We start from the raw sequence: 23,826 nt of genomic DNA, 5'->3' as shown, positions 1-23,826 counted from the left end.
GTGACGGGAGAGAATGAGTGAGTGAGAGAGAGAGAGAGAGGGGGGGAACGGTGAGAGCGGGAGCGTGAGAGGGAGAGGGAGGGAATGGAGACAGAGAGAGCGAGAGAGGAACGGAGACAGAGGGAGAGAGAGCGGGGCGAGAGAGAGAGAGAGGTGAACGGAGAGAGAAAGAGAGGGGGGATCGGAGAGAGAGAGACATAGACGGAGGGTGAGAGAAACAGAGAGAGAGGGGAGAGTGAGAGAGAGAGAGAGAGGAAGGTGTGGAGATAGAGAGAGAGTGCGAGAGAAAGGGATTGAAAATAATAGATGGAACAATCTGTGTTCCTGGCAGTGATGAAAGCCCTCTATAAAGTCTTTTGCTGGTTGCCATGCGGATGGGCTCATTTTGTGATTAGAAATGGGGTCAGAGTCATTTTAATTTAATTATATGGGAATTCTGGAATGGTAAAAGGTATTTTAGAAAAAAGAGATTGTGAATTGAAACCCTTGGACATTATGTGAGGCTGGATGAACACATGATCCCGAGTAGCTGTTTGATCAGACTAGGTCCTCACCTCGATCATGTTCCCAGTGCATTCCTGCTCTCCGTGCTGACAACTGAACACCCACTTGCCACTCTCACTTCTCTCCTACAAAAACAAGGTAACATTATATTTGATAATGAACAGGGGACATGGCAGTCAGTGTTTAGATTCATTTCTTATTCAAGGGCATTTTGTGACTGAATCTGTTCCAACAAAACCTTTAGCTACATCGATGCAGATCTTCACCTCAGCTGTTCATTTTGTCAAACCAGGTTGAATGCAGGAGGCTAAACATCAAAACTCAGATACCACCCTCCCCTACTGTCATCAGCAGATTCTTAGTTCTTCATAGTCCCCTGACTTCTGATGCCTGGTAGGAGAAACATTGGGTGCTCCTGACTTGGGCAGGACTATCAAAAGCCAAATAAAAACCGAAAGAACTGCGGACGCAGTAAATCAGGAACAAAAACATAAGTCACTGAAAAAGCTCAGCAGGTCTGGCAGCATCTGGAAGGAAAAAATCAGAGTTAACGTTTCGAGTTCTGAGGAAGGGTCACCGGACCCGAAACGTTATCTCTGTTTTCTCCACCACAGATGCTGCCAGACCTGCTGAGCTTTTCCAGCAACTTCTGTTTTTGTTCCATCAAAAGCCACATGCTATCCAAGGTCATCAGAGCACTCTCATATTTCCCTGACAACTGTAAGGAATGAGGAAAGTGCCTGGTATGGGAAAGATTTTCCAATGTACAGAATTCCTTGTTTCATTTTGAATTCTCATATTCCAGCTGCCAAAAAAGAAGCAAATTCCATTTGGCTTCTTGATTGCATGTACTAAAGCTGGCTGTTTTTTTTTTCACAATCCCCAGTCTCTTGTTATTTAGAGCGAGAACCAATCTAGAAAAGGCTAAAAGAAGTTCTAATGACTCAATGCAGAAGTAGAGCTAAATAAAAAAATCCCTTGCACTGAAATGCAGAAGTGGTAACTGTGGGTTAAACACATCTGTGTAGAGCAAAGAATTAATGCAGCTTGTTGACATAAGTAGCAAACATTGCACACAAGTGATCGGCCTAGATTCTCCAATGCAGTAAAAGGTCAGAAATCAAGAAATTGTGGTCTTTCCCTCCTCACTTTTAAATTGAGATTCTAACATTGAATTTTCAAGACATTTCTCAATTAGCTTCCTTAAAGTTATTAAATGTTTTTGGTTTCATACTGAGGATGGGAGAGCCCAATTGGTTTCCTCCTCCTCCCAATCCTGGATTTCTCCCGTTCTGCTGATTAAACATGTAAGATACCGATTCATCAAATGGAACTCCTGCTCTGTCCTTAACTCCCCAGCCTCAGCACACTGTCTTCATGAACTCTGTCTGGGTAGGTGATGACATCAAGTTATCATTGCCAGAATAGTAATTGAGAGACCCAGGTAATGCTCCTGGGATACGGTTTCAAATTGCATCAGAGAATGGCTAATAGAAGAAAGTCTAGGAATCTCATGGTCTAGCAGACTTCAACTGCTTCACCAAGACCTGCCCTTCATCACAAGGTCAGAAGTGGGAATGTTCACCAATGATTACACTATGTTCAGCACCATTCGTGACTCCTCAGAAATTGAGGTCCAAATGTAATAAGACATGAACAATATCCAGGCTTGGTCTGATAAATGGCAAGTAACATTTTGCACCCCTTGCATTCAATGGCATTGCTATCGTTTAATCCCCCGCTATCATTAGCAGATTCTTAGCACTTAGGTTGTTTTTGGAACAATAGAAGCAGCCTGAGTGGATGTGGTCCAGCTCTCTCAGATCCGGAATTTCTGGATTTTTTAGGTTTAGCAGTTGTTGGTAGAGACTCAGCAGGATTGGAAGCTGCAGTAAATATCTCCTGGTTGCTACTCTAAGTTTTCTTGGTGTTTTTCCTTCTGGATTACTGGGTTGCATGTGAGACAAAATCTATTTTCTGAATTTTGTGTTTATGGGAAGTTATTATATTGGAACAGTTAATTAGTAATAGTTACTGTATCTACTATTCCGTTAATTTTTCCAATAGAGTTAAGTTATTCTAAGTTCTTCTTTCTTTTGTTGTATTTTAACTGTAGTGTTTGAACAAATTGTATTTTTCTTAATATCGAGTAGTTTGACCAGTCAAATTGCATCTGAAACAGGTCACTTTACATTTGCCTTTAAAATAAGAAGTTTTGGGTCCTGGCTAGCTTCTTAAAATATTTTGAAGGTATCTAGTCTGGTCCAGAAGAGCAGGTTAGGGTGGATTGGCCATGGTAAATTGCCCCATAGTGCCCAGGGATGTGCAGGATGTAAATACGGGGATAGTGTAGGGGGCTGGGGATAGGTGGGATGCTCTTCAGAGGGTCAGTACAGTCCAAGTGGGCTGAATGACCTCTTTCCACACTGTAGGGATTCTATAGCAACCATCTTTCCAGAGCCCTGCAAAAGTTTAGTGTGGTTCACTGATGTGACCTCTTATTCATCCAAACATTCATACACGTGTAGTCTGCTCAACGTGTACAGTTAGGGCAGTCCCTCTATCCCCGCAGCCATCCAGCTAACATTGGTTACACCCCCTCAAAGGAAGAGTTTCTATCATTCCTTAGGTCAGGAGCTCATCCTGTTTGTTATTCCCTGCCTGTTCATCTGTCTGAACACAAAAGGCACGACACACATGAAGCAATAATCTGTAAAAACTTACATTCATTTCTTCCTGCAAGAAAACCCATCAAATCATTTGCCAAATTAATTGAGTCACCTGAATGTTAACTTCTAGTGACTTCCATTGAGGGAGATCCAGGTCCCTTTGGACATCATAGCTTCCCAATTTCTCACTATTTTAAAACACAGAATATAGAGCAGTATGACACAGGAACAGGCCCTTTGGCCCATCATGTCTGCGCCGACAACAATGCCATTCTAAACTAATCCCATCTGCCTTCATGTGGTCCACACTCTTCTATTCCCTGCCAGTTCATGTGACTGTCAGCATGCCTGTTAAACATTCCTACCGTATCTGCTTCTATCACCTGCCCTGGCAGCATATTCCAGCCACCTTCACACTCGGTGTGAAAAAAATATACCATGTACATTTCCCTTTTCATCTAGAACCTATGGCTCTTAGTATTTGACATGACCACCCTAGGCAACATACTCCAGCTATCCACCCTCTCCATGCTACCCATAATTTTATATTCTTCTTTCAGGTCACTCCTCAGCCTCCAATGCTCTAGTAAACAACAATGTTTTTCCAGCCTCTCCTCATGAGTAATACACACCAATCCAGGCAACATCCTAGTAAACCTCTTTTACATCCTTTCCAAAGCCTCCATATCCTTCCTATAGTGTAGTGACCAGAACTGCACACAAAATTCAAAATGTGACCTGACTAAAGTTTTATACAGCTGCAACATGACTTGCCAACTTTCAGGCTCAATTGTAGGCAATCATGCCGGACACCTTCTTTACCACCTTATCCACTTGTGTTGCCTATATCAGGAGAGATTCCTTTATTATATCAATGCTCTTAAGGGTCCTGTCATTAACTATATACTTCCCTCTTGCATTTGACCTCTTAAAATGCATCACCTCACTCTTGTCAGAATTAAACTCCAAGGCCATTTCTCTACCCAACTTTCCAACTGATCTATATCCTGCTGTGTAAATATCCTTCCTTACTATTCACAACCCCACCAATTTCCATAACGACTGTAAACTTACCAATCAGACCACTTACATTTTCATCTAAGTCATTTATTTATATAACAAACAACAGAGGTCCTAGCATTGATCCTTACAGCACATCACTGGTCACAGATCTGCAGTCAGAAAAACACCCCTCTACAACCACTCTGTCTTCTATGATCAAGCCAGTTTTGTATCCAATATACCAGGTTACTGTGGATCCCATGTGACATAATTGCCTGGACTAGCCTACAATGAGGAACTTTTTCAAATGCTTTAGTAAAGTCCATGTTGACAACATCAACTGCCCTACCCTCATCAATTGCCTTTGTCACGTCCTCAAAACACTCAATCAAATTTGAGACAGGACCTTCCCCATATAAAGTGATGCTGACCATCCCTAAAAAGTCCATTCTTGTCCAAATGCAAATAATACCTGTCCCAAACAGTCTTCTCTAGTAATTTCCCTGCCACTGATGCAAGCCACACTGGTCTATAGTTTCCTAGATTATCCCTGTTGCCCTTTTTAAAGTAAGAACACTGGCTATTCTCCAGTCTTCTGGGACCTCACCTATGGTTAGAGAGAATACAAAGATCGCTGTCAATTCCCAACAAACTCCCCCCTTGCCTGACATTGCCTAGAATATCACATTCCCCTCCCTAACCTCACCATCGTCCATGTCTTTCTCACTGGTGAATACTAATGCAAAGTACTCTTTACGGAGCTCACCCAGTTCCTCTGGCTTCACACATTGATTCCCTGATTTGTTTGAGTGGACCTATCCTTTCTCCAGCTACTCTCTTGCTCCTAAAATATGTATAAACTGCTTTAGGATTCTCCTTAATCCTACTTGCAAAGGATATGGCTCATTTTAGCCCTCCTACTTCCTTGTTTAAGTTCCTTCTTGTTTCCTTCATATTCCTCAAGAACCTAGTCTGACCCCGAGTCACACTGTTAACTGTCTAGCTGTCCAATGGTCCATATCATTCAAGACTGATTGGGCATGAAATGCAATGCCCAATGGCCTTTTACCATTGCAAACAATATCAACAGATTAAGAGTACAGCAATATAAAGAAAGGGCAGTCAGTTATATTTCCACATGTTCATCCTATACCAGTCATTGTGTGAATTGGACTGGGATGAGTCCAGGGTACTAAGCTGATGCTTATCTTCCCATTGGGTGCACAATGTCCTATCCCCGTCCTCAAGGAGATAAGGCACCTGGAGGCAGGTTGAGGTGGCTCTCTTGCTTAACCATTGATGAATTGCACCCTTGACTAAAGCGATGGAGAACAGGTCCGAGTGTGAATATAGCAGCCACTGAGTGCTCTGCAAGGCCTACCTCTCCAAGGCAACCACCACCTTTTCTATGGAGATAGCCAAGTGCTTGCATGATGGAGCCATCACAGGAGACAGATTGCTCTAAATGTCACGGTGGTCTCGGCTCTGGCACCTCTGCCTGATATTCCTCTGCCTATTTCTAGCAGATCCCTAATGGCCAAGTTCAGAGGTTCATCCTTTGCAGGGACCTGATCTCCAGCACCCTCCGAGTGCACATGACTGCCCTAGGCGACATTCCTCTGCATGAGCACAGTTACCCTTACATTACCCTTGGATATGTCACTCTGCAGTGAATTGTGTGGCATTAACTCGAAGGTATGCAGGAGATTATGCATTCTCTTGTTGCCCAGCAGATTTGAGACTCAGCTCCATGGGAGCAAATCAGCAAAAAGCCTCTCTCCACACTGTCAACAGGGGATGACTCCTGTTGCTATCTCTGGGAAACAAGGTATCCCCCACTTTCCTGGACTGCCTGGAGGAGAAGTTGCAGCAAGGCATCAGTGAACATCAGGACCACTCTGTCAAGATCAGGAGGATGCACAGATAGCGGACACCACAGGCTGGTGAATGAATGTCTAATCGAGTGCATTATAAATATGGTGCAAGGTCCTTCAACTGCGAGAAGTAACATGAGGAGGAGGAAGTGGGGGGAAACCATTTCTGGCCAGCTCCTGCCACAAGACTCATGAAGTGAATCACACTGGAAATGCAATGATTCAACAATCCTGCAATTTCTTGAGAAAAACCAAATCCCCAACTACCAGAGTAGAAGTGACTGTCACTTCCAGATTTAGCTTCAGTAACTAAGGGCTCCGTCTCTTCAATGTGAATTAGTTACAATAAAAGCAGAAGAGAAAGATGCCGAGTTTAATAGATTTTAAACAATGTTTTTGATAAGAACCTACACAACAAGTTGAATAGGAAATTTAAAACTCCGAGAAACCATGAGAAAGTGACAAATTGGATCCAAAATAAAGTTAATGCCAGGTAGCAAAGACGTACGGGTGTTTTTTTATAACCTCAAAGCTGTTTCCATCAGTGTTTCATAAGGGACTCAGAATTGGTCACTTGCTATTTATGGTCTATACAAACAGATTTAAATGTAGGGGGGTATGATTAAAAATTTTCCAGATGATTGGCCATTTGTTCAAATGTGAGGAGGAACGCTGCAGGCTGGAGAAAGCTATTAATTGACTGCTAAGGAGGCCAGAAAAGTGGCAAATGGAAATAAATGCAGAGAAATTTGAGGCAATACAGTCACAAGGAAAAGGCAAATGCAGTAGATGGGAGGATATGGATAATTCTGGAGGAAAGAGGGACATGGAGTGTACGTCTACAGATCCCTGAAAGCAGCAGGATAGCAAGATGGAATAATGAAGGAGGAATGAGGAAAATTTTGTTAATCAACACTAAAGGAGAAGTGTGTTTAACAGTTTGAAAAGTTAGGAAATTAAGAAAAAGGTAGCAAGATATCTCTATTAATTAAGGTATTACCACAAGAGTGAGAGATGACATTAGCTTGAAAGACCAAGGTATAAATTCAGTTTGGATACAGAAGAGATTGAAATGATAAGACGTAATTTGTAGGAGTAATTTATAGGCCCCTTATTGTCGGATCCAGTACAGCACAACATAGAACAAAGAACAAAGAACAAAGAAAATTACAGCACAGGAACAGGCCCTATGGCCCTCCAAGCCTGCATCGATCCAGATCCTCTATCTAAACCTGTCGCCTATTTTCCAAGGATCTGTATCCCTCTGCTCCCTGCCCATTCATGTATCTGTCCAGATACATCTGAAATGACGCTATCGTGCCCACCTTTCCACCTCCGCTGGCAACACGTTCCAGGCACCCACCACCCTCTGCGTAAAGAACTTTCCACGCATATCTCTCTTAAACTTTTCTCCTCTCACCTTGAAATCATGACCCCTAGTAATTGAGTCCCCCACTCTAGGAAAAAGCTTCTTGCTATACACCCTGTCTATACCTCTCATGATTTTGTAGACCTCAATCAGGTCCCCCCTCAACCTCCGTCTTTCTAATGTAAATAATCCTAATCTACTCAACCTCTCTTCATATACTGGAAGAAATAGATGAGGCATGTAAGAAAGGTACCAAAATAATCATGGGTGACTTCAATCTAGACACAGATTGGGAAAATCAGATAAGCAAAGTAGCCTAGAAAATGAGTTAATGGGCTGTATGCAGGACAGTTTCTTAGAGCAGTATGTTCCAGCACCAACCAGGGAGAAAGCCATCCTAGGTCTGGAAATGAGCAACAAGGCAGGATTACTCAATAATCTTATGGCAGAGGAGCCTCAAGGTGATAACGATCAGAACATGGCAGAAATTCAGTTCAGTTTGAAGGGAAGGAGTACGGGCCAAGGCTAATGTTTTAAAGATGAAGAAAGATCATTCTCAGGGCATGAAGACAAAGTTGGCTAAAGTCAATTGGGGAAATCTAGTTAAAATGTAACACAACAGGGCTGCTGTGGCTGATTTTTGAAGAGATATTTAATAGCTGTCAACAAAGGTGTATCCAAGTGAAAAAGAAGATGCACCATCTGTAGCTAAACAAGAAAGTTAAGGATAATGTAAATTTGAAAGAAACATTGTACAAATCTGTAAACATCATTGGTAGGCCAGGAGATTAATCAAATTTTAAGAGCCAACAAAGAACTAACAAACAGTAAAGGAGACAGTATGAACTACAACCCTAAGATTTTCTATAAGTTTGAGAAAGGAAAAAAGTATTTAAAGCTCATGTTGGTCCTTGAGAGTGAGCCTGCAGATATGGGTTAGCAGAAACTTTTCACAGGTAATTTGTGTCTGTCGGGTGGCACCTTCGAAGATTGCAGGAACAGCACCTCATATTTCGCTTGGGAGCCCTGCAGCCCAATGGTATCAATGTGGACTTCACAAGCTTCAAAATTTCCCCTTCCCCGACCTCATCCCAAACCAGCCCAGCTTGTCCCTGCCTCCCTGACCTGTCCGTCTTTTCTCCCACCTATCCACTCCTCCCACCTCAACCCTCACCCCCACCTCCTACCTACCAGCCTCATCCCTGCCTCCTTGACCTGTCCGTCTTCCCTTGACTGACCAACCCCCATCCTAACTCCCACCTACACTCACCTTTACTGGCTCCAACCCTGCCTCCTTGACCTGTCGTCTCCTCTCCACCTATCTGCTCCTTTATCCATCTTCTATCCGCCTCCCCCTCTCTATTTATTTCAGAACACCCTTCCCCTCCCCCATTTCTGAAGAAGGGTCCCGACCCGAAACATCAGCTTTCCTGCTCCTCTGATGCTGCTTGGCCTGCTGTGTTCATCCAGCTCTACACCTTGTTAGGTCAGAAAGTAAGTTGTCAAGAGGAGTAGAGAGCCTACAAAAGGATTTGACAGATCAAGGAAATGGGCAAACATTTGGCACATGGAGTAAACTTGCAGGTTGAGTCAAGTAGTCAGGACGGCAAATGTAATGTTGACATCTAATTTGAGAGGATTTAAATATAAAAGCAGGGATGTAATACTGAGGCTTTATAAGGCGCTGGTCAGGCCACATTTGGAGTATTGTGCACAGTTTTGAGCCCCATATCTCAGGAAGGATGTACTGGCCCTGGAGCAGGTTCAGAGGAGGTTCATGAGAATGGTCCCAGGAATGGAAAGCTTAACATATGAGGAACGTTTGAGGACACTGGGACTATACGCATTGGAGTTTAGAAGGATGAGGGGGGATCTAATTAAAACTTTCAGAATACTGAATGGCCTGGACAAATTGGATGTTGGGAAGATGCTTCCATCAGTAGGAGAGTCTAGGACCCGAGGGCACAGCCTTAGAGTAAAGGGAAGACCTTTTAGAATGGAGATAAGGAGAAACTTCTTCAGCCAGAGAGTGGTGCATCTATGGAATTCACTGCCACAGAAGGCTGTGGAGGCCAGGTCATTGAGTACATTTAAGACTGAGACAGATAGGTTTTTGATTATCAAGGGGATCAACGGTTACAGGGAGAAAGCAGGAGAATGGCGTTGAGGAACTTATCAGCCATGATGGAATGGCAGTGCAGACTCGATGGGCGAATGGCCTAATTTCTGCTTCTACGTCTTAAGGTCTTATGGTCTAAAATATACATAAACCTGAAATTCACTTTCTTCAAAAGAATAGAGAAATAGTACATAATTTTAATGGTGTGCAATGGCAGAACACTGTAGGACAGAGGGATCTGGGCATCCTAGTGCATGAATCACAAAAGTTAAAATGCAGAAACAGCAAGTCATTAGGAAGGAAAACTGGAAACAAAAATAGAAATTGCTGGGAAACACTCAGCAGACCTGGTTGCCTCTGTGGAGAGAAAGCAGAGTTAACATTTTGGGTCCAGTAACCCTTCTTCAGAATGGATGTTGGCCATTGTTGCAAGGGAAACGGAATAGAAATTTCTCTCCAGCTGTTTAGGGTGTTAGTGAGACCACATTTGGAGTTCTGTGTACAATTTTTGTCTCCTTTCTTGAAAGAAGATGTAATTGGATTGGAAGTTGTTCAGAGAAGGTTCATTCAACTCATTCTTAGGTTGGAGGGCATATCCTATAAAGCGAGATACAAAGAAACCCAAAGATACAAAGGACCCAATTCCAGAATTCCTGGTGCTTACAACTTTCAGTATGGAATAAGGGCAACAACTGATGCAGGTGATAGATCATAGAACACCAAATGTAGACAAGCAGGAGGCTGGAAGAACACAGCAAGCCAGGCAGCATCTGAAGGAAAGGACAAGTCAATGTTTCAGGTATTACCCTTCTTCAGGGCTGGAGAAGGGTAATCATAGAATCCCTACAGTGTGGAAACAGGCCCTTCAGCCCAACAAGTCCACACCGAACCTCAGAGCATCCCACCCAAAACCATCTCCCTAATCTAGGCATCCCTTGACACTACAGGCAATTTAGTATAGCCAATTCACCTAGCCTGCACATCTTTGGACTGTGGGAGGAAACTGGAGCACTTAGAGGAAACCCATGCAGACATGGGGAGAATGTGCAAACTTCACACAGACAGTTGCCCGAGGCTGGAATCGAACCCAGGTCCCTGGCGCTGTGAGGCAGCAGTGCTAACCACTGAGCCACTGTGCTGCCCCCAAACATTACATGCCTGTGGCGAATAGCAGAGGATGGTTTTGATCCATCGACTGCTGGGTTATGGGCCCAGCACACTCCAACTGCGCCACTCTACTTGTGGGGTAGTACCCAAAACATGGACTGCTCCTTTCCTCCAGATGCTGCCTGGCTTGCTGTGTTCTTCCAGCCTCATGTTTGTCTACCTTGGATTCTAGTATCTGCAGTTTTTCAACTCTATAGAACACCAGAGGACAGATAATCCTAACCATAACACTATCACAGGTACTTTGCCCACCATGTCAGCTCTGACCATGATGTTATTCTAAACTAATTCCATCTGCCTGCACACGGTCTGTATCCCCTGTTCCCGCCTGTTCATGTGTCTGTCTAAATGCCTGTTAAACATTGCTGTTGAATTTGCTTCTACCACCTCCAGGACACCTTCAGCTTCTGACACTCCAGCCAAAACAAAGTTTGTCCAATTTCTCTTTCTAGCTAATAAACTCCAATCTAAACAACATCATGTTGAGCCTTTTCTAAAGCCTCCATGTCCTATAGCATAGCAACCACAACTGCACATAATGCTCCAAGTTTAGCTTAACTAAAGTCTTATAGAGCTACAACATGACTTGCCAACTTTTGTACTCAATGTTCCAATGAATGAAGGCAAGCTGCTGTACACCTTCTTTGCCACCTTCAAGGAGCTATAGACTTGCATCCCAATATCACTCTGCATATCAATGCTCTTAAGGGTCCTGCCATTTACTGTGTGCTTTCTTGTTGCATTTAACCTCCCAAAATGCATCACTTCACACTTTTCAGGATTAAACTGCACCTGCCTTTTCTTGGCCAAACTTTCCAATTGATCTTTATCCCGTCATTTCCTTTGACAACCTTCCTCACTATCCACAATTCCACCAATTTTCATGTTATCTGCAAACTTACTATTCAGGCCACCTACATTTTTATCCAAATCATTATATAGATTAGAAACAGAGGTCCAGCACTGATTTTTGCAGAACACCACTGGTCACAGATCTGTTGTCAGAGAAACACCCTTCCACAACTAACCTCTGCCTTCTCTGACGAAGCCAATTTTGTATCCAACTTATCAACTCGCCATAGATCCCATGAGACTTCATCTTCCGGACCTACCTACCATGAGGGACCTTGTCAGATGCTTTAGTAAAGTCTATGCAGCCAACATCTATTGCCCTACCCTCAACTATTGTTACCTCCTCAAAAAACTCAATCAAATTTGAGGCAAGACCTTGCCCACATAAAGCCATGCTGACTATCCCTAATAAGTTGATTCTTTTGCAAATGCAAGTAAATCATGTCCTGAAGATTTCTCCAAAAATTTCCCTACCATCGATGTAAGACTCACCAGCCTATAATTTCCTGGATTATCCCTATTGCCTTTCATGTGAAGTGCATCTCTGGCTATTTCTAGATTAATAAGAATGAAGGCTGAATGGGATATAAATGGGCTGAATGGCCTCCTTCAATAGCACATTGTCAGAAGTCAGAGAACACCAAGTTATAGTCCAACAGGTTTATTTGAAATCACAAGCTTTCGGAGCTCTTCTCTTTCGTCTTCACCTGAAGAAGAAGCAGCGCTGCGAAAGCTTGTGATTTCAGATAAACTTGTTGGACTATAACCTGGTGTCGTGTGACTTCTGACCTTGTCCACCCCAGTTCAACACCCTCACCTACACATCATCAATAACACATTAGTAGGGTATGTAAGCTGTAGGGAATGGGGAGGCAATGTCCCGGTGATATTATCACTAGACTATTAGTCCAGAGACTAAATAATGTTCTGGGGGCCTAGGTTGAATCCCATCACAGCAGATGGTGGTGTTTGTATCCACTAACAAATCTGGAATTAAAAGAGTAATCATGACCATTAAACTTTTGTCAATTGTCAGGAAAAACCCAGCTGGTTCACTAGAGTACTTCAGGTAAGGAAATCTGCAGCCTTTACTTGGTCTGGTCTACATGTGACTCCAAGCCCACAGCGATGTGGCAGTTTCTTAACTGCCGTTTGTGCAATTAGGGATGGGGGCAATGATTGCTGATCTAGCCAGTGATGCCCACATCCCATGAATGGAAGAAAAGATCAAGCCTATAAAGTACATCACGAACTTATAAAAATATAAATCCAACCTGAATGACTGGCGAAATTTTAAACACTATTTCTGCTGAACTGGCTTCTTGTCAATTGAATTTAGATTCTGTAGAAATTGAAATTGTAAGATATTGTAACTGCCACATGAGCCTGGCTCTCACTTTCATTGTTTCACTTCATTTCTTCTTTACCCCCTTCGTCACTCAGTTTGTTATCATCTCCCTGACCCTTCCCAACCCTACTTGGCTACTACCTTTGACCAGCATTATCACAAATATTGATGTACTTTACCATTGCATTTCCATAAGGGACTAGTGTGATATTCATTATGCCGTTCAACATCAGCCAGGTGGGAAAAAGCTGTAACACGAGAAAGCTCCGACATGCTCCACAGAGACTCTCATAGTATAAGCTGATCATAACCGGATCAGCATCTTTTTTCTGTTTGTATTCCATGCACTGGTGTTCCATCTATAAGAAAGACAGACAGAGAGAGCAGCAGATTTTAGTTTAATATCACAAGTTATTCATAAAAACAGCAGAAGGCCTTTTGAATCTTCCAGATGTTCCACTGTTCAATTCGATCCAAGCTAACTTGTTCCCAATTCGACTTATCGGGCAATGTTTCAGATTCTTACCAAAATGTATAATCCTCAGTTTTGAAAACTTCAACTGCTTCTGAATAATCAACCACCTTTGGTGGGAATTGCACTGCAGATTTTCATTATCCTGTATGTAAAAGTCTCTCATGACTTAAAATGGAGGCTAAGTCCATTCACCCCGGCTGTTGGATTCCTTCACTAGAGGAAATGATTTCTTCCAATTATTCTGTCATTTTAAAAGCTTCAATTGGAGCATCTCTCAAACTTAAGGGAATACAAACCAAATTACACAGAATGGACAGCACAGAAGCAGGCCACTCAGCCCAATCAATTCATGCTGGTGTTAATGCTCGATGGAAGGCTGCTGCCATTTTTCCTCACATAATGTATCGTTGTTACCCTTGATTCCTTCCTCCTTTATGCTTGGCTAAATTCCCTATACATTTATCTATTCTGTCCAAAATCAAAGCTCCTTAGAAAGCAACTGAGATGGGGAATAGGATGAAATAAAGAAGGGTGTGTGATGTATGCAGCAAATTCTTCAAGTGAGAACCATGTCAAACACAATAGATTGAGAGAGGAATTGACAAGGAAATCAGACTGACAGAGAAAATATGAGAGTAGGATGATAATCAACGTAAAATGAAATTTAAAATCTTCAATTAATAAATAATACGCTGATTATAAAAGGTAGACTGAGTCCAGTGAGGATCAAATAGGACACTAAGAGGTGCAGGACAAAAAAAGAATAATTAATCAGCAATTTAGCAATATTTACTAAGGAAGGGCATGTTGGCAAAATATTTGTGGTGGCAGTGAAGATAATGAATGAAGTTAGAGCTGAGAAGGATGAGATACTGGAAAGGATGGACACAGAGGCCCCGGTTTTCACTATCACAGACAGCCTGCATCTGTCTGAAATCATGAGTCTGTCCTCCTTTCCTGGTCCCTTTCATTTTCACCGGTGTGGGACTGGATCAGGCAGCAATTTACACACTCATAGTTCCCAGAAGCACCTGGTCAGTCAAATGGCCAGTTGCGTCCACTGAGACGGGATTTGGAATCTTATGGTCAAATCCTGGAGAATGGAGATTTAAGGTCTGTTCAGGTCTGTTCTCAATGTCTTTCTCTAGGATAGTGATTACAGCTGGAGAGCTGAGTTCCCCCTGTTACTCAATGCCAGGACACCATGGCAGTGGGTGTTTTCTTGTTGGGGTCATGGTCTTTTGGGAAACTGACCGTGGAGATGCCATACAAAATGGTGCATCAACCCCTTGGAACTGCCAAAAATTGTCGACCCGTCACAATTTGTCAAGAAGTCTACAACAGCAGGTCAGAGACTAGGAATCCTACAGTGAATAACTCACTTCCTGACGCCCCAGAGCCTCACCTTCTACAATGTTCAAGACAGGAGTGTGGTGGAATACTCCCCACTTTCCTGGATGGGTAAAACTCCAACAGCACTCAAGAAGCTTGACACCATCCAGGACAAAGCAACCCACTTAGTTGGCACCACATCCACAAGCATCCACTCCCTCCATCAGTGATGCTCTGTAGCAGCAGTGTACAAACCATAAGATTCACTGCTGAAATTCACCAAAGATCCTTAGACAGCACCTTCCCAATCCATGAGTACCATCATCTAGAAAGACAAGGGCAGCAGATACATGGGGAACACTGTGAATTAATTTTTAAAATCATAAATTACAGAGATTTTCTCAATAGTGTGTAATCTGGAATATAGAAATTTCTCTTACTTGCATGGATACCTGTCGCTTTATTTTATTCATTCTTGGGATGGACATTGCCGTCTTGGCCAGCATTTATTAGAGTCATACAGCCATTGAGTTTTACAGCGTGGAAAGAGGCCTTTCAGCCATCACATCTGTGCCAGTCATCAAATATTTATCTACCTAGTTCCATTTTCCCAAGCTTGGCCTGTAGACTTGCATGTTATGGCAGATCAAATGATCAACCATATACTATTTAAATGCGGTGATGATTTCTGCCTCTACCATACTGTCAGGCAGTAAGCTCCAGGTACCTACAATCCTCTGAGTTAAAGAATTCACCCTTAAATGCCCTCTAAGCTCCTTCAATCTGGTTATTGATCCCTCTACTATAGGGAAACAACAGCTTCCTATCCATCCTGTTCATGCCCCTCAATCGTATCCACCTCAAATCAAGTCTTTTATCAGCCTATCTAGTCTCTCTTCATAACATAAAAACACCACCCCAGGCAACGTACTGGTGAATCTCCTCAATTCACTCTCCAGTGCAATCACATCCTTGCTATAGAATTAGAGTTAGGGTTTGGTGACCAGAACGGTCACCAACTGTGGCCTAACCAATATACAGCTTCATCATAACCTCCCAACTCTTGTATTCAAACTGGTTCTGAGAAAGGTTCACTGGATTTGAAACTTTAACTTGGTTTTTCTCTCCACAGATTCTGCAAAACCTGCTGAGTTTCTCCAGCAATTTTATTTTCTTTCAGATTGCCAGCATCCCAGTTAGTTGTTTTATCTTGCATGTAATGCTGTGTCTGTCAAAGACAAGCATTACATCTGTCTTTCTAACCACCTTATCTCCCTGTCCTGTTGCCTTCAAGGATTTATGGACAAACACACCAAGGACCCGCTGATCCTCAGTACTTTGTAGGGTCCTAACATTCAATGTGTATTCCTTTGGCTTGTTAGACCCTCCCCAAAAAAGCATCATTTGACACTTGAGGATTAAATTTATTATGCTACTGTTCAACCAATCTGACCAGTCATATCATCTTTTAGTCTAAAATTATCCTTTCTTTTAATATTCACTCATGGGATGTAGATAGCGCTGGCTATCCAGCATTTGGCACCCATCCCTAGTTCCCCTTGAGAAGGTGGTGGTGAGCTGCCTTTTTGAACCACTGCAGTCCATGTGCTGTGGGTAGACTCACAATGCCCTTCGGAAGGAAATTCTAGGATCTTGACCCAGCGACACTGAAGAAATAGCAATATATCTCCAAGTCAGATGTCTTGGAGGGGAACTTGCAGTTGATGGTGCTCCCATGTATCTGCTGTCCTTTTACTTCTTGATGACAGTAGTCATGAAATTGGAAGGTGCTGTCAGAGGATCTTTCATGAATTTCAGCAGGGCACCTTGTAGACAGCACACACTTCTGCTACTCAGTGTTGGTGGTGGAGGGCCTGGATGGTTGTGGATGTGGTACCAATTAAGTGGACTGTTTTGACCTGGACAGTGTCAAGCTTCTTGAGTGTTATTGGAGCTGTACCCATCCAGGCAAGTGGGGAGTATTCCATCAAACTCCTGACTTGTGCCTTGCAGATGGTCAGGTTTTGGAAGTCAACAGGTGAGATAGACACTGAAATATTCCTAGTATCTGACCTGCTCTTATAGCCACTGTGTTTATGTGACTTTCCAGTTGAGCCTTTGGTCAATTGTAAGCCCAAGGATGTTATCAGTGGAGTATTCACTGATGGTAACTAATGTTGTTCCTCTCTTCAAGAAGGGAAATAGGGATTAGCCAGGAAACTATAAACTGCTGAGTCTCACATCGATGGTTGGGAAACTATTAGAGAGAATTCTTAGGGATAGGATTTACATGCATTTGGAAAAACATGGACTAATTAGGGACAGTCACCATTGGCTTTGTGCAGGGCAGGTCATGTCTTACTAACTTGATTGAATTTTTTGAGGAGGTGATAAAGGTGATTAATCAGGGTACAGTAGTGGATGTTGTTTACATGTATTTGAATAAGGCTTTCAACAAGGTCCCTCATGGTAGGCTCATTCAGAAGATTAAGATGCATTGGATCCACGGTGACTTGGCCGCGTGGATTCAGAATTGGCTTGTCCATAGAAGGCAGAGGGTAGTGGTGGAAGGGTGTTTTTCAGGCTGGAGGTTCATGACTGGTGATGTTTCATAGGGATCCGTATTGGGATCTCTGCTGTTTGTGATACATATAAATAACTTGGATGAAAATGTAGATGGTGGGGTGGGGAGGTTTAGTGAGTTTGCAGATGATACAAAGATCAGTGGAGTTGTGGATAGTGTAGAAGGTTGTCAAAGGTTACTACGGGATATAAATCAGTTGCAGATATGGACAGAGAAATGGCAAATGGAGTTTAATCTGAGTAAATGTGAGGTGCTGCACATTGGGAGATCAAATGTTAAGGAAATGTGTACAGTTAACACTGGACTCTGAACAGCATTGATGAACAGAAGGATCTTGGTGTTCAAGTCCATAGCTCCCTCAGAGTGGCCACACAAGTGGATAGGCTGGTGAAGGTGGTGTATGGCATGCTAACCTTTATTAGTGAGGGAATTGAGTACAAAACTCAGGATGTCACCACATTATAGGTAGAATGTGGAGGCTTTGGAGAGCGTGCAGAAGAGGTTTACCATGATGCTGTATCAGAGATAGCAGGAACTGCAGATGCTGGAAAATCTGAGATAACAAGGTATAGAGATGGATGAACACAGCAGGCCAAGCAGCATCAGAGGAGCAGGAAGGCTGACGTTTCGGGCCTGGACCCTTCTTCAGAAATGGGGGAGGGGAAGGGGGTTCTGAAATAAATAGGGAGAGAGGGGGAGGCAGATAGAAGATGGATAGAGGAGAAGATAAGTGGAGAGGAAGCAGACAAGTCAAAGAGGCGGGGATGGAGCCAGTAAAGGTGAGTGTAGGTGGGGAGTTAGGGAGGAGATAGGTCAGTCCAGGAAGGACGGACAGATCAAGGGGGCGGGATGAGGTTAGTAGGTAGGAAATAGGGGCGGAGCTTGAGGTGGGAGGAGGGGATAGGTGGGAGGAAGGACAGGTTAGGGAGGCGGGGACGAGCTGGGCTGGTTTTGGGATGTGGTTGGGGGAGGGGTGATTTTAAAGCTTGTGAAGTCCACATTGATACCATTGGGCAGGGTTTCCAAGTGAAATATGAGGTGCTCTTCCTGCAACCTTCAGGTGGCATCGTTGTGGCACTGCAGGAGGCCCAGGATGGACATGTCATCTGAGGAATGGGAGGGGGAGTTGAAATGGTTCGCAACTGGGAGGTGCAGTTGTTTATTGCGAACCGAGCGTAGGTGTTCTGCAAAGAGGTCCCCAAGCCTCCACTTGGTTTCCCTGATGTAGAGGAGGCCACAATAGGTACAGCAGATGCAGTATACCACATTAGCAGACGTGCAGGTGAACATCTGCTTGATGTGGAAAGTCTTCTTGGGGCCTGGGATGGGGGTGAGGGAGGAGGTGTAGGGGCAAGTGTAGCACACCTGTCCCGCAATAACAACCAAAAAAGAATCCTCCTCATCCTCACGTACCACCCCACCAACATCTGGATCCAACGCATCATCCTCCAACACTTCCGCCATCTGCAATCCGACCCCACCACCAAAGACATTTTTCCCTCCCCGGAGGGACCAGTCTCTCCGTGACTCCCTTGTCCGCTCCACACTCCCCTCCAGCTCCACCACACCCGGCACTTTTCCCTGCAACCGCAGGAAGTGCTACACCTGCCCCCACACCTCCTCCCTCAACCCCATCCCAGGCCCCAAGAAGACTTTCCACATCAAGCAGATGTTCACCTGCACATCTGCCAATGTGGTATACTGCATCCGCTGTAGCCGTTGTGGCCTCCTCTACATCGGGGAAACCAAGTGGAGGCTTGGGGACCACTTTGCAGAACACCTACGCTCGGTTCGCACTAAACAACTGCACCTCCCAGTCGCGAACCATTTCAACTCCCCCTCCCATTCCTCAGACGACATGTCCATCCTGGGTCTCCTGCAGTGCCACAACGATGCCACCCGAAGGTTGCAGGAACAGCAACTCATATTCCGCTTGGGAACCCTGCAGCCCAATGGTATCAATGTGGATTTCACAAGCTTCAAAATCTCCCCTCCCCCTACCGCATCCCAAAACCAGCCCAGCTCATCCCCGCCTCCCTAACCTGTTCTTCCTCCCACCTATCCACTCCTCCCACCTCAAGCCGCACCCCCATTTCCTACCTACTAACCTCATCCTGCCCCCTTGACCTGTCCGTCTTCCCTGGACTGACCTATCTCCTCCCTACCTCCCCACCTCCACTCACCTTTACTGGCTCCATCCCCGCCTCTTTGACCTGTCTGTTTCCTCTCTACCTATCTTCTCCTCTCTCCCTATTTATTTCAGAACCCCCTTCCCCTCCCCCATTTTTGATGAAGGGTCTAGGCCCGAAACCATAGCCTTCCTGCTCCTCTGATGCTGCTTGGCCTGCAGTCTTCATCCAGCTCTACACCTTGTTACCATGATGCTGCCTGGATTAGAGGGTATGAGCTATAAGGAGCAGCTAGAAAATCCTTGGGTTGTTTTCTCTGGAGCAGCAGAGGCTGAGGGGAGATCTGATAGAAGTCTATCAAATTATTAGATGCATAGATACGGTTGACAGTCAGAATCATTTTCCCCAAAGTTGAAATGTCTAATAGTAGGGGGCATGTATTTAATGGAGATGTAAGGAGCAAATTTTTTTCTAAAACGGAGTGGTAGGAATCTGGAATATGTTGCCAGGGGTGATGGCAGAAGTAGATACAACAGGGGCATTTAAGGGACTTTTAGATAAACACATGAATATGCAAGGAATGGAGGGATATGGACCATGGGCAGGCAGAAGGGATTAGTTTCATTTGGTGTCATGTTACGCACAACATCATGAGCCAAAGGGCCCATTCCTGTGCTGTACAGTTCTATGTTTTATGTACCACCATCGAATGACAAGGGTGATGGTTAGATTCTCTTATTGGAGACGGTCATTACCTGGCATTTGTGTGGTGTTTCAGTCCAAGCTTTGATACCTTTGAATATGGTCTGCTTCAGTGTCTGAAAAGTCTTGAATGGTGCTGAACATTGTGCAATCATCGGCGAACATCCCCACTTCTGGCCTTATGACCCTCCTTACTATTTATCACACCAACAATTTTCAAGCAAGCTGCAACTTACTGATCAAACCTCCTATGTTCATGTCTAAATTTCCTATCTGTAATTGCCCTGGAGAAGGTGTAGTGAACTGACTTCCTGAGTCACTGTGAAAGGGTTAGAGTTAGCTCTTAGCATGTAGGGAAACATACAGTGCTGTTTGGCAGCCAGTTCCAGAAAGTATTGTATTAGTTTTCATAGTTATCTTGATGACAGCCAGCTCCAACTCGTCACCACCTCTCAACACAGCCACTGTTTATTAATCATCAGATTGCTTACTTGACATCCAGGTCTGGACCAACAGAAATTTAGTCCAATTAAATATCATAAAGACTGAAAACATACCCTTTGTCCGTCCTTCAAACATTGATCACTAGCTACTGAGGCCATTCCTCCCCAGCAATTGTCTAAGATCAAATCAGCTAATTCACAACTTTGCTGTCAGATTTGTTCCCAAGATGATCTCCCCAAACTGAATTTTGTGCCATCATTAGGAACACCATTTCTACCTCCAAAACATTGTCCAACCATGACACCAAAACCATCACTCATACTTCTGCTACCTCTGCATTCAAGTACACTGGATCATCTCCAGATTGTACCTCTATAAAGTTGAGGTCATCCAAAACTCTACCTCATGTCTTAATTTGTACTAAGTGCTGTTCCCCTATGACTCCATGCTCACCGATCTGCATTGGCTCCTGGTCAAGCAACATCTTTTCAGCAAGACGATTTTGAACATCATGCAAGTAATATCTTGAGCCCAATGACCTCACAACAAATGACCCTGCCTCAAGATCTTGGAGAATTTGCTGACAATTTGCTGAGAACAATGAAATGCTATTTTTATAGGAATTTGTTTTTAAAAAGATACTAAGCAGAATGTGAAAAATGTTCACGTTAAATTCTAATTCACAGTTTAAGAATTTCATCATTTTTGAAAACTTACAGCCATACCTGACAGGCAGTTGCAATTTCGAGTGAACTGCACCATTGAGCAGGAGGGTAATTACAGGGTGGTCTGGCCTCACCCTCTCTCACTGTCCAGAGCAGCAGACACACGAGGAACCCTGCAACCTTCATTCTTCACAATCAATTTCAAACAAAGCTCGGAATCCTCCACTAAACCAGGATATAGAGGTGACTTCCTGTACCTCTCACATGACTGAGTTGAAAGGTTAACCCCTTGGGAGCTGATTTCACAAATTAATCACTGCAGCTGCTCAAAAATTCATCTGACTCATTTTGAACTTCCACAAGCATGCAGAAGTAACAGGGAGAATAATAATAAATTGGCTAATTGCACTGCACCACAACCCATGACTGAAAATTCTACTTTTATTTTCTTGTTTTAGACTTTCTTAAATTCTTGTTTGAACAATTCTAATTCATCAAGCATTTCATGAAAGGTTAGGGTTTTATCCCATTGAGTCAATTGTGCTGAATTGGAGAGTGAGGGGAGTTTGTGTCTGGCCCAGCAGAGGTAGCAGCAGAGTGGGATACAGTCAGGGAGGGGAGTCAACATTGACTCCAGACTCCAAGAAGCACTGAGGATGGCAAGGTGCAGAATGTACTCTGGGTGGGGGATTTCAATGTCCACCACCAAGACTGGCTCAGCAGCAGTACTACTGATCGAGCTGGTCAGGTCCTAAAGGACATAGCTGCTAGACTGGGTCTGTGGCAGATGGTGAGGGAACGAACAAGAGGGGAAGATGTACTTGACTTCATCCTTACTAATCTACTTATTGAAGGTGCATCCATTCCTGACAGTATTAGTATAAATGACTACTGTGCAGTCCTTGAGGAGACAAAGTCCTATCTTCTCACTGAGGATATCTTCCATCATGTCGTGTGGCACTGTAACTGTGCTAAATGGGGCAGAATTCAAAGAGATCTTACAACTGAAATCTGAGCACTATGAGGCACTGTGGGCTAGGTGGGCTATCAGCAGCATCAGAACTGTATTCAACTAAATCTGCAACCTTATTTTCTGTATTATACCCCAGCAAGCCATTCAATCAACCCTGGTTCAATAAAGAGTGGGAAGGCAGACTGGGAGCAGCACCAAGTATGCCTAAAAATAAGGTGTTAACCTGGAAAAGCTACCAATCAGGACTACTTGCATGCCAAATGCATAAACAGCAAGTGACAGACAGAAGTAAGCAATCCCACAACCAAGAGATTAGATCTAATCTCCACAGTCTTGCCACATCCAGTTATGAATGGTGGTAGACAATTAAACAACTCACTGGAGGAGACTAAACCAATTGAAACCTAGCACAACAGGGCAATTGGCAAGTCTGAAGCATTTACAGCAATCTTCGGCCAGAAGTCCCAAGTGGATGATCCATCTCAGTCTCCTCCAATGGTCCCCGGTATCACAGATTCCAGTCTTTAGCCAAATCGATTTACTCCATGTGATATCAAGAAAAGTTGAAGGCACTGGATACTGCAAAGGCTATGGGCCCTGACAACGTTCCAGCAACAGAACTGAAGACTTGTGCTTCAGAACCTGCTGCGCTCCTAGCCAACCTGTTCCAGTACAGTTATAACACTGGCATTTACCCAACAATGTGGAAAATTGCCCCAGAATGTCCTGTACACAAAAATCAGGAAATGTCCAACCTGGCCAATTACTGCCCTATCAGCCTACTCTCTAGCTAAGTTATCTCTTTACAAGATTGATCCAAATATGGACAAAAGAGCTGAACTCCAGAGATGAGGTGAGTGACAGCCCCTTGACATTAAGGCAGCATTCCGCCAAGAGTGGCATCAAGGAGGCCTTGCAAAACTGGATTCAAGGGAGTGAGGGAGAAACTATCTGCTGGCTGATATCATACATATTGCAACTTTCCATCTAGCTCATTAATGTCCTTCAAGGAATCTTCCATCCTTCCCCCATCTAGTCTACATTCAACTCCAGGTCCACATAATGTGGTTGAATTTAATTGCCCTCCAAAATAGTATGGCAAGTCAATTAGGGATGACAACAAATATTGGCCTTGCCAGTGACACCCACATCCTATGAAAGAATAAAGAAAAAAAATCCTCGATCCTTTTCTCAACCCAAATGGAAACAGAAAATGCTGGAAATATTAGGTCAGGCAGCAACAGAGAGAAATGTTTTAGATTGTCTTTTTCAAAACTGTTAGAAGGTAAAAGGGACAAGCTCAAAGCAAGTGGAACAGGGAGATTGGGGGAAAAGTAGCACAAAGGAGAATCCATGGAAGAGATTAAATGAGTAAAAGAGATGACAGCGAAAAGCATCCATACTCAAGTTCTAACCTCAATGCTTCCACCATGGTTTGTTGTATTTGTCTCTCAATTTAAGAAGCTGCTTTGCACAGACTAAACCTAGCAAGATATCGATGAAGAGCCTGCACTCGAGGAAATGAATGAGGCTTGAAACTGAGTCAAAGCAGTAGCTGACTTACCTTCCAGTCACATGACATCTCCACATACTGCACTTTAGAAAAAGAGGCAGGAGA

General features: G+C 43.7%; 1 protein-coding gene across 2 annotated transcripts in view; it reads right to left on the bottom strand.

The window, feature by feature from the left end:
* The window catches only part of LOC109919661 (gamma-interferon-inducible lysosomal thiol reductase-like), a 53,932-nt gene extending 32,449 nt beyond the window's left edge, over nucleotides 1-21,483 (bottom strand). Inside the window, exons 1-3 of one of the 2 annotated variants that reach the window (XM_048614134.1) lie at nucleotides 21,296-21,483; nucleotides 13,084-13,263; nucleotides 555-629 (exon numbers count right to left, since the gene is read on the bottom strand). In XM_048614134.1, coding sequence (XP_048470091.1) covers nucleotides 555-629; nucleotides 13,084-13,263; nucleotides 21,296-21,421 — 381 coding nt within the window. In that variant the 5' untranslated portion in view covers nucleotides 21,422-21,483. The remainder of the gene's footprint in view (nucleotides 1-554; nucleotides 630-13,083; nucleotides 13,264-21,295) is intronic. The other variant, XM_048614135.1, reaches the window with a different exon arrangement.
* Nucleotides 21,484-23,826: the final 2,343 nt, after the last annotated feature.

The sequence above is a fragment of the Rhincodon typus genome, chromosome 29, assembly GCF_021869965.1.
Source record: "Rhincodon typus isolate 14 chromosome 29, sRhiTyp1.1, whole genome shotgun sequence".
Classification (NCBI taxonomy): Eukaryota; Metazoa; Chordata; class Chondrichthyes; order Orectolobiformes; family Rhincodontidae; genus Rhincodon; species Rhincodon typus.
The sequence above is the reverse complement of the archived record's forward strand: the minus strand, read 5'-3'. Positions and strand labels throughout refer to the sequence as shown.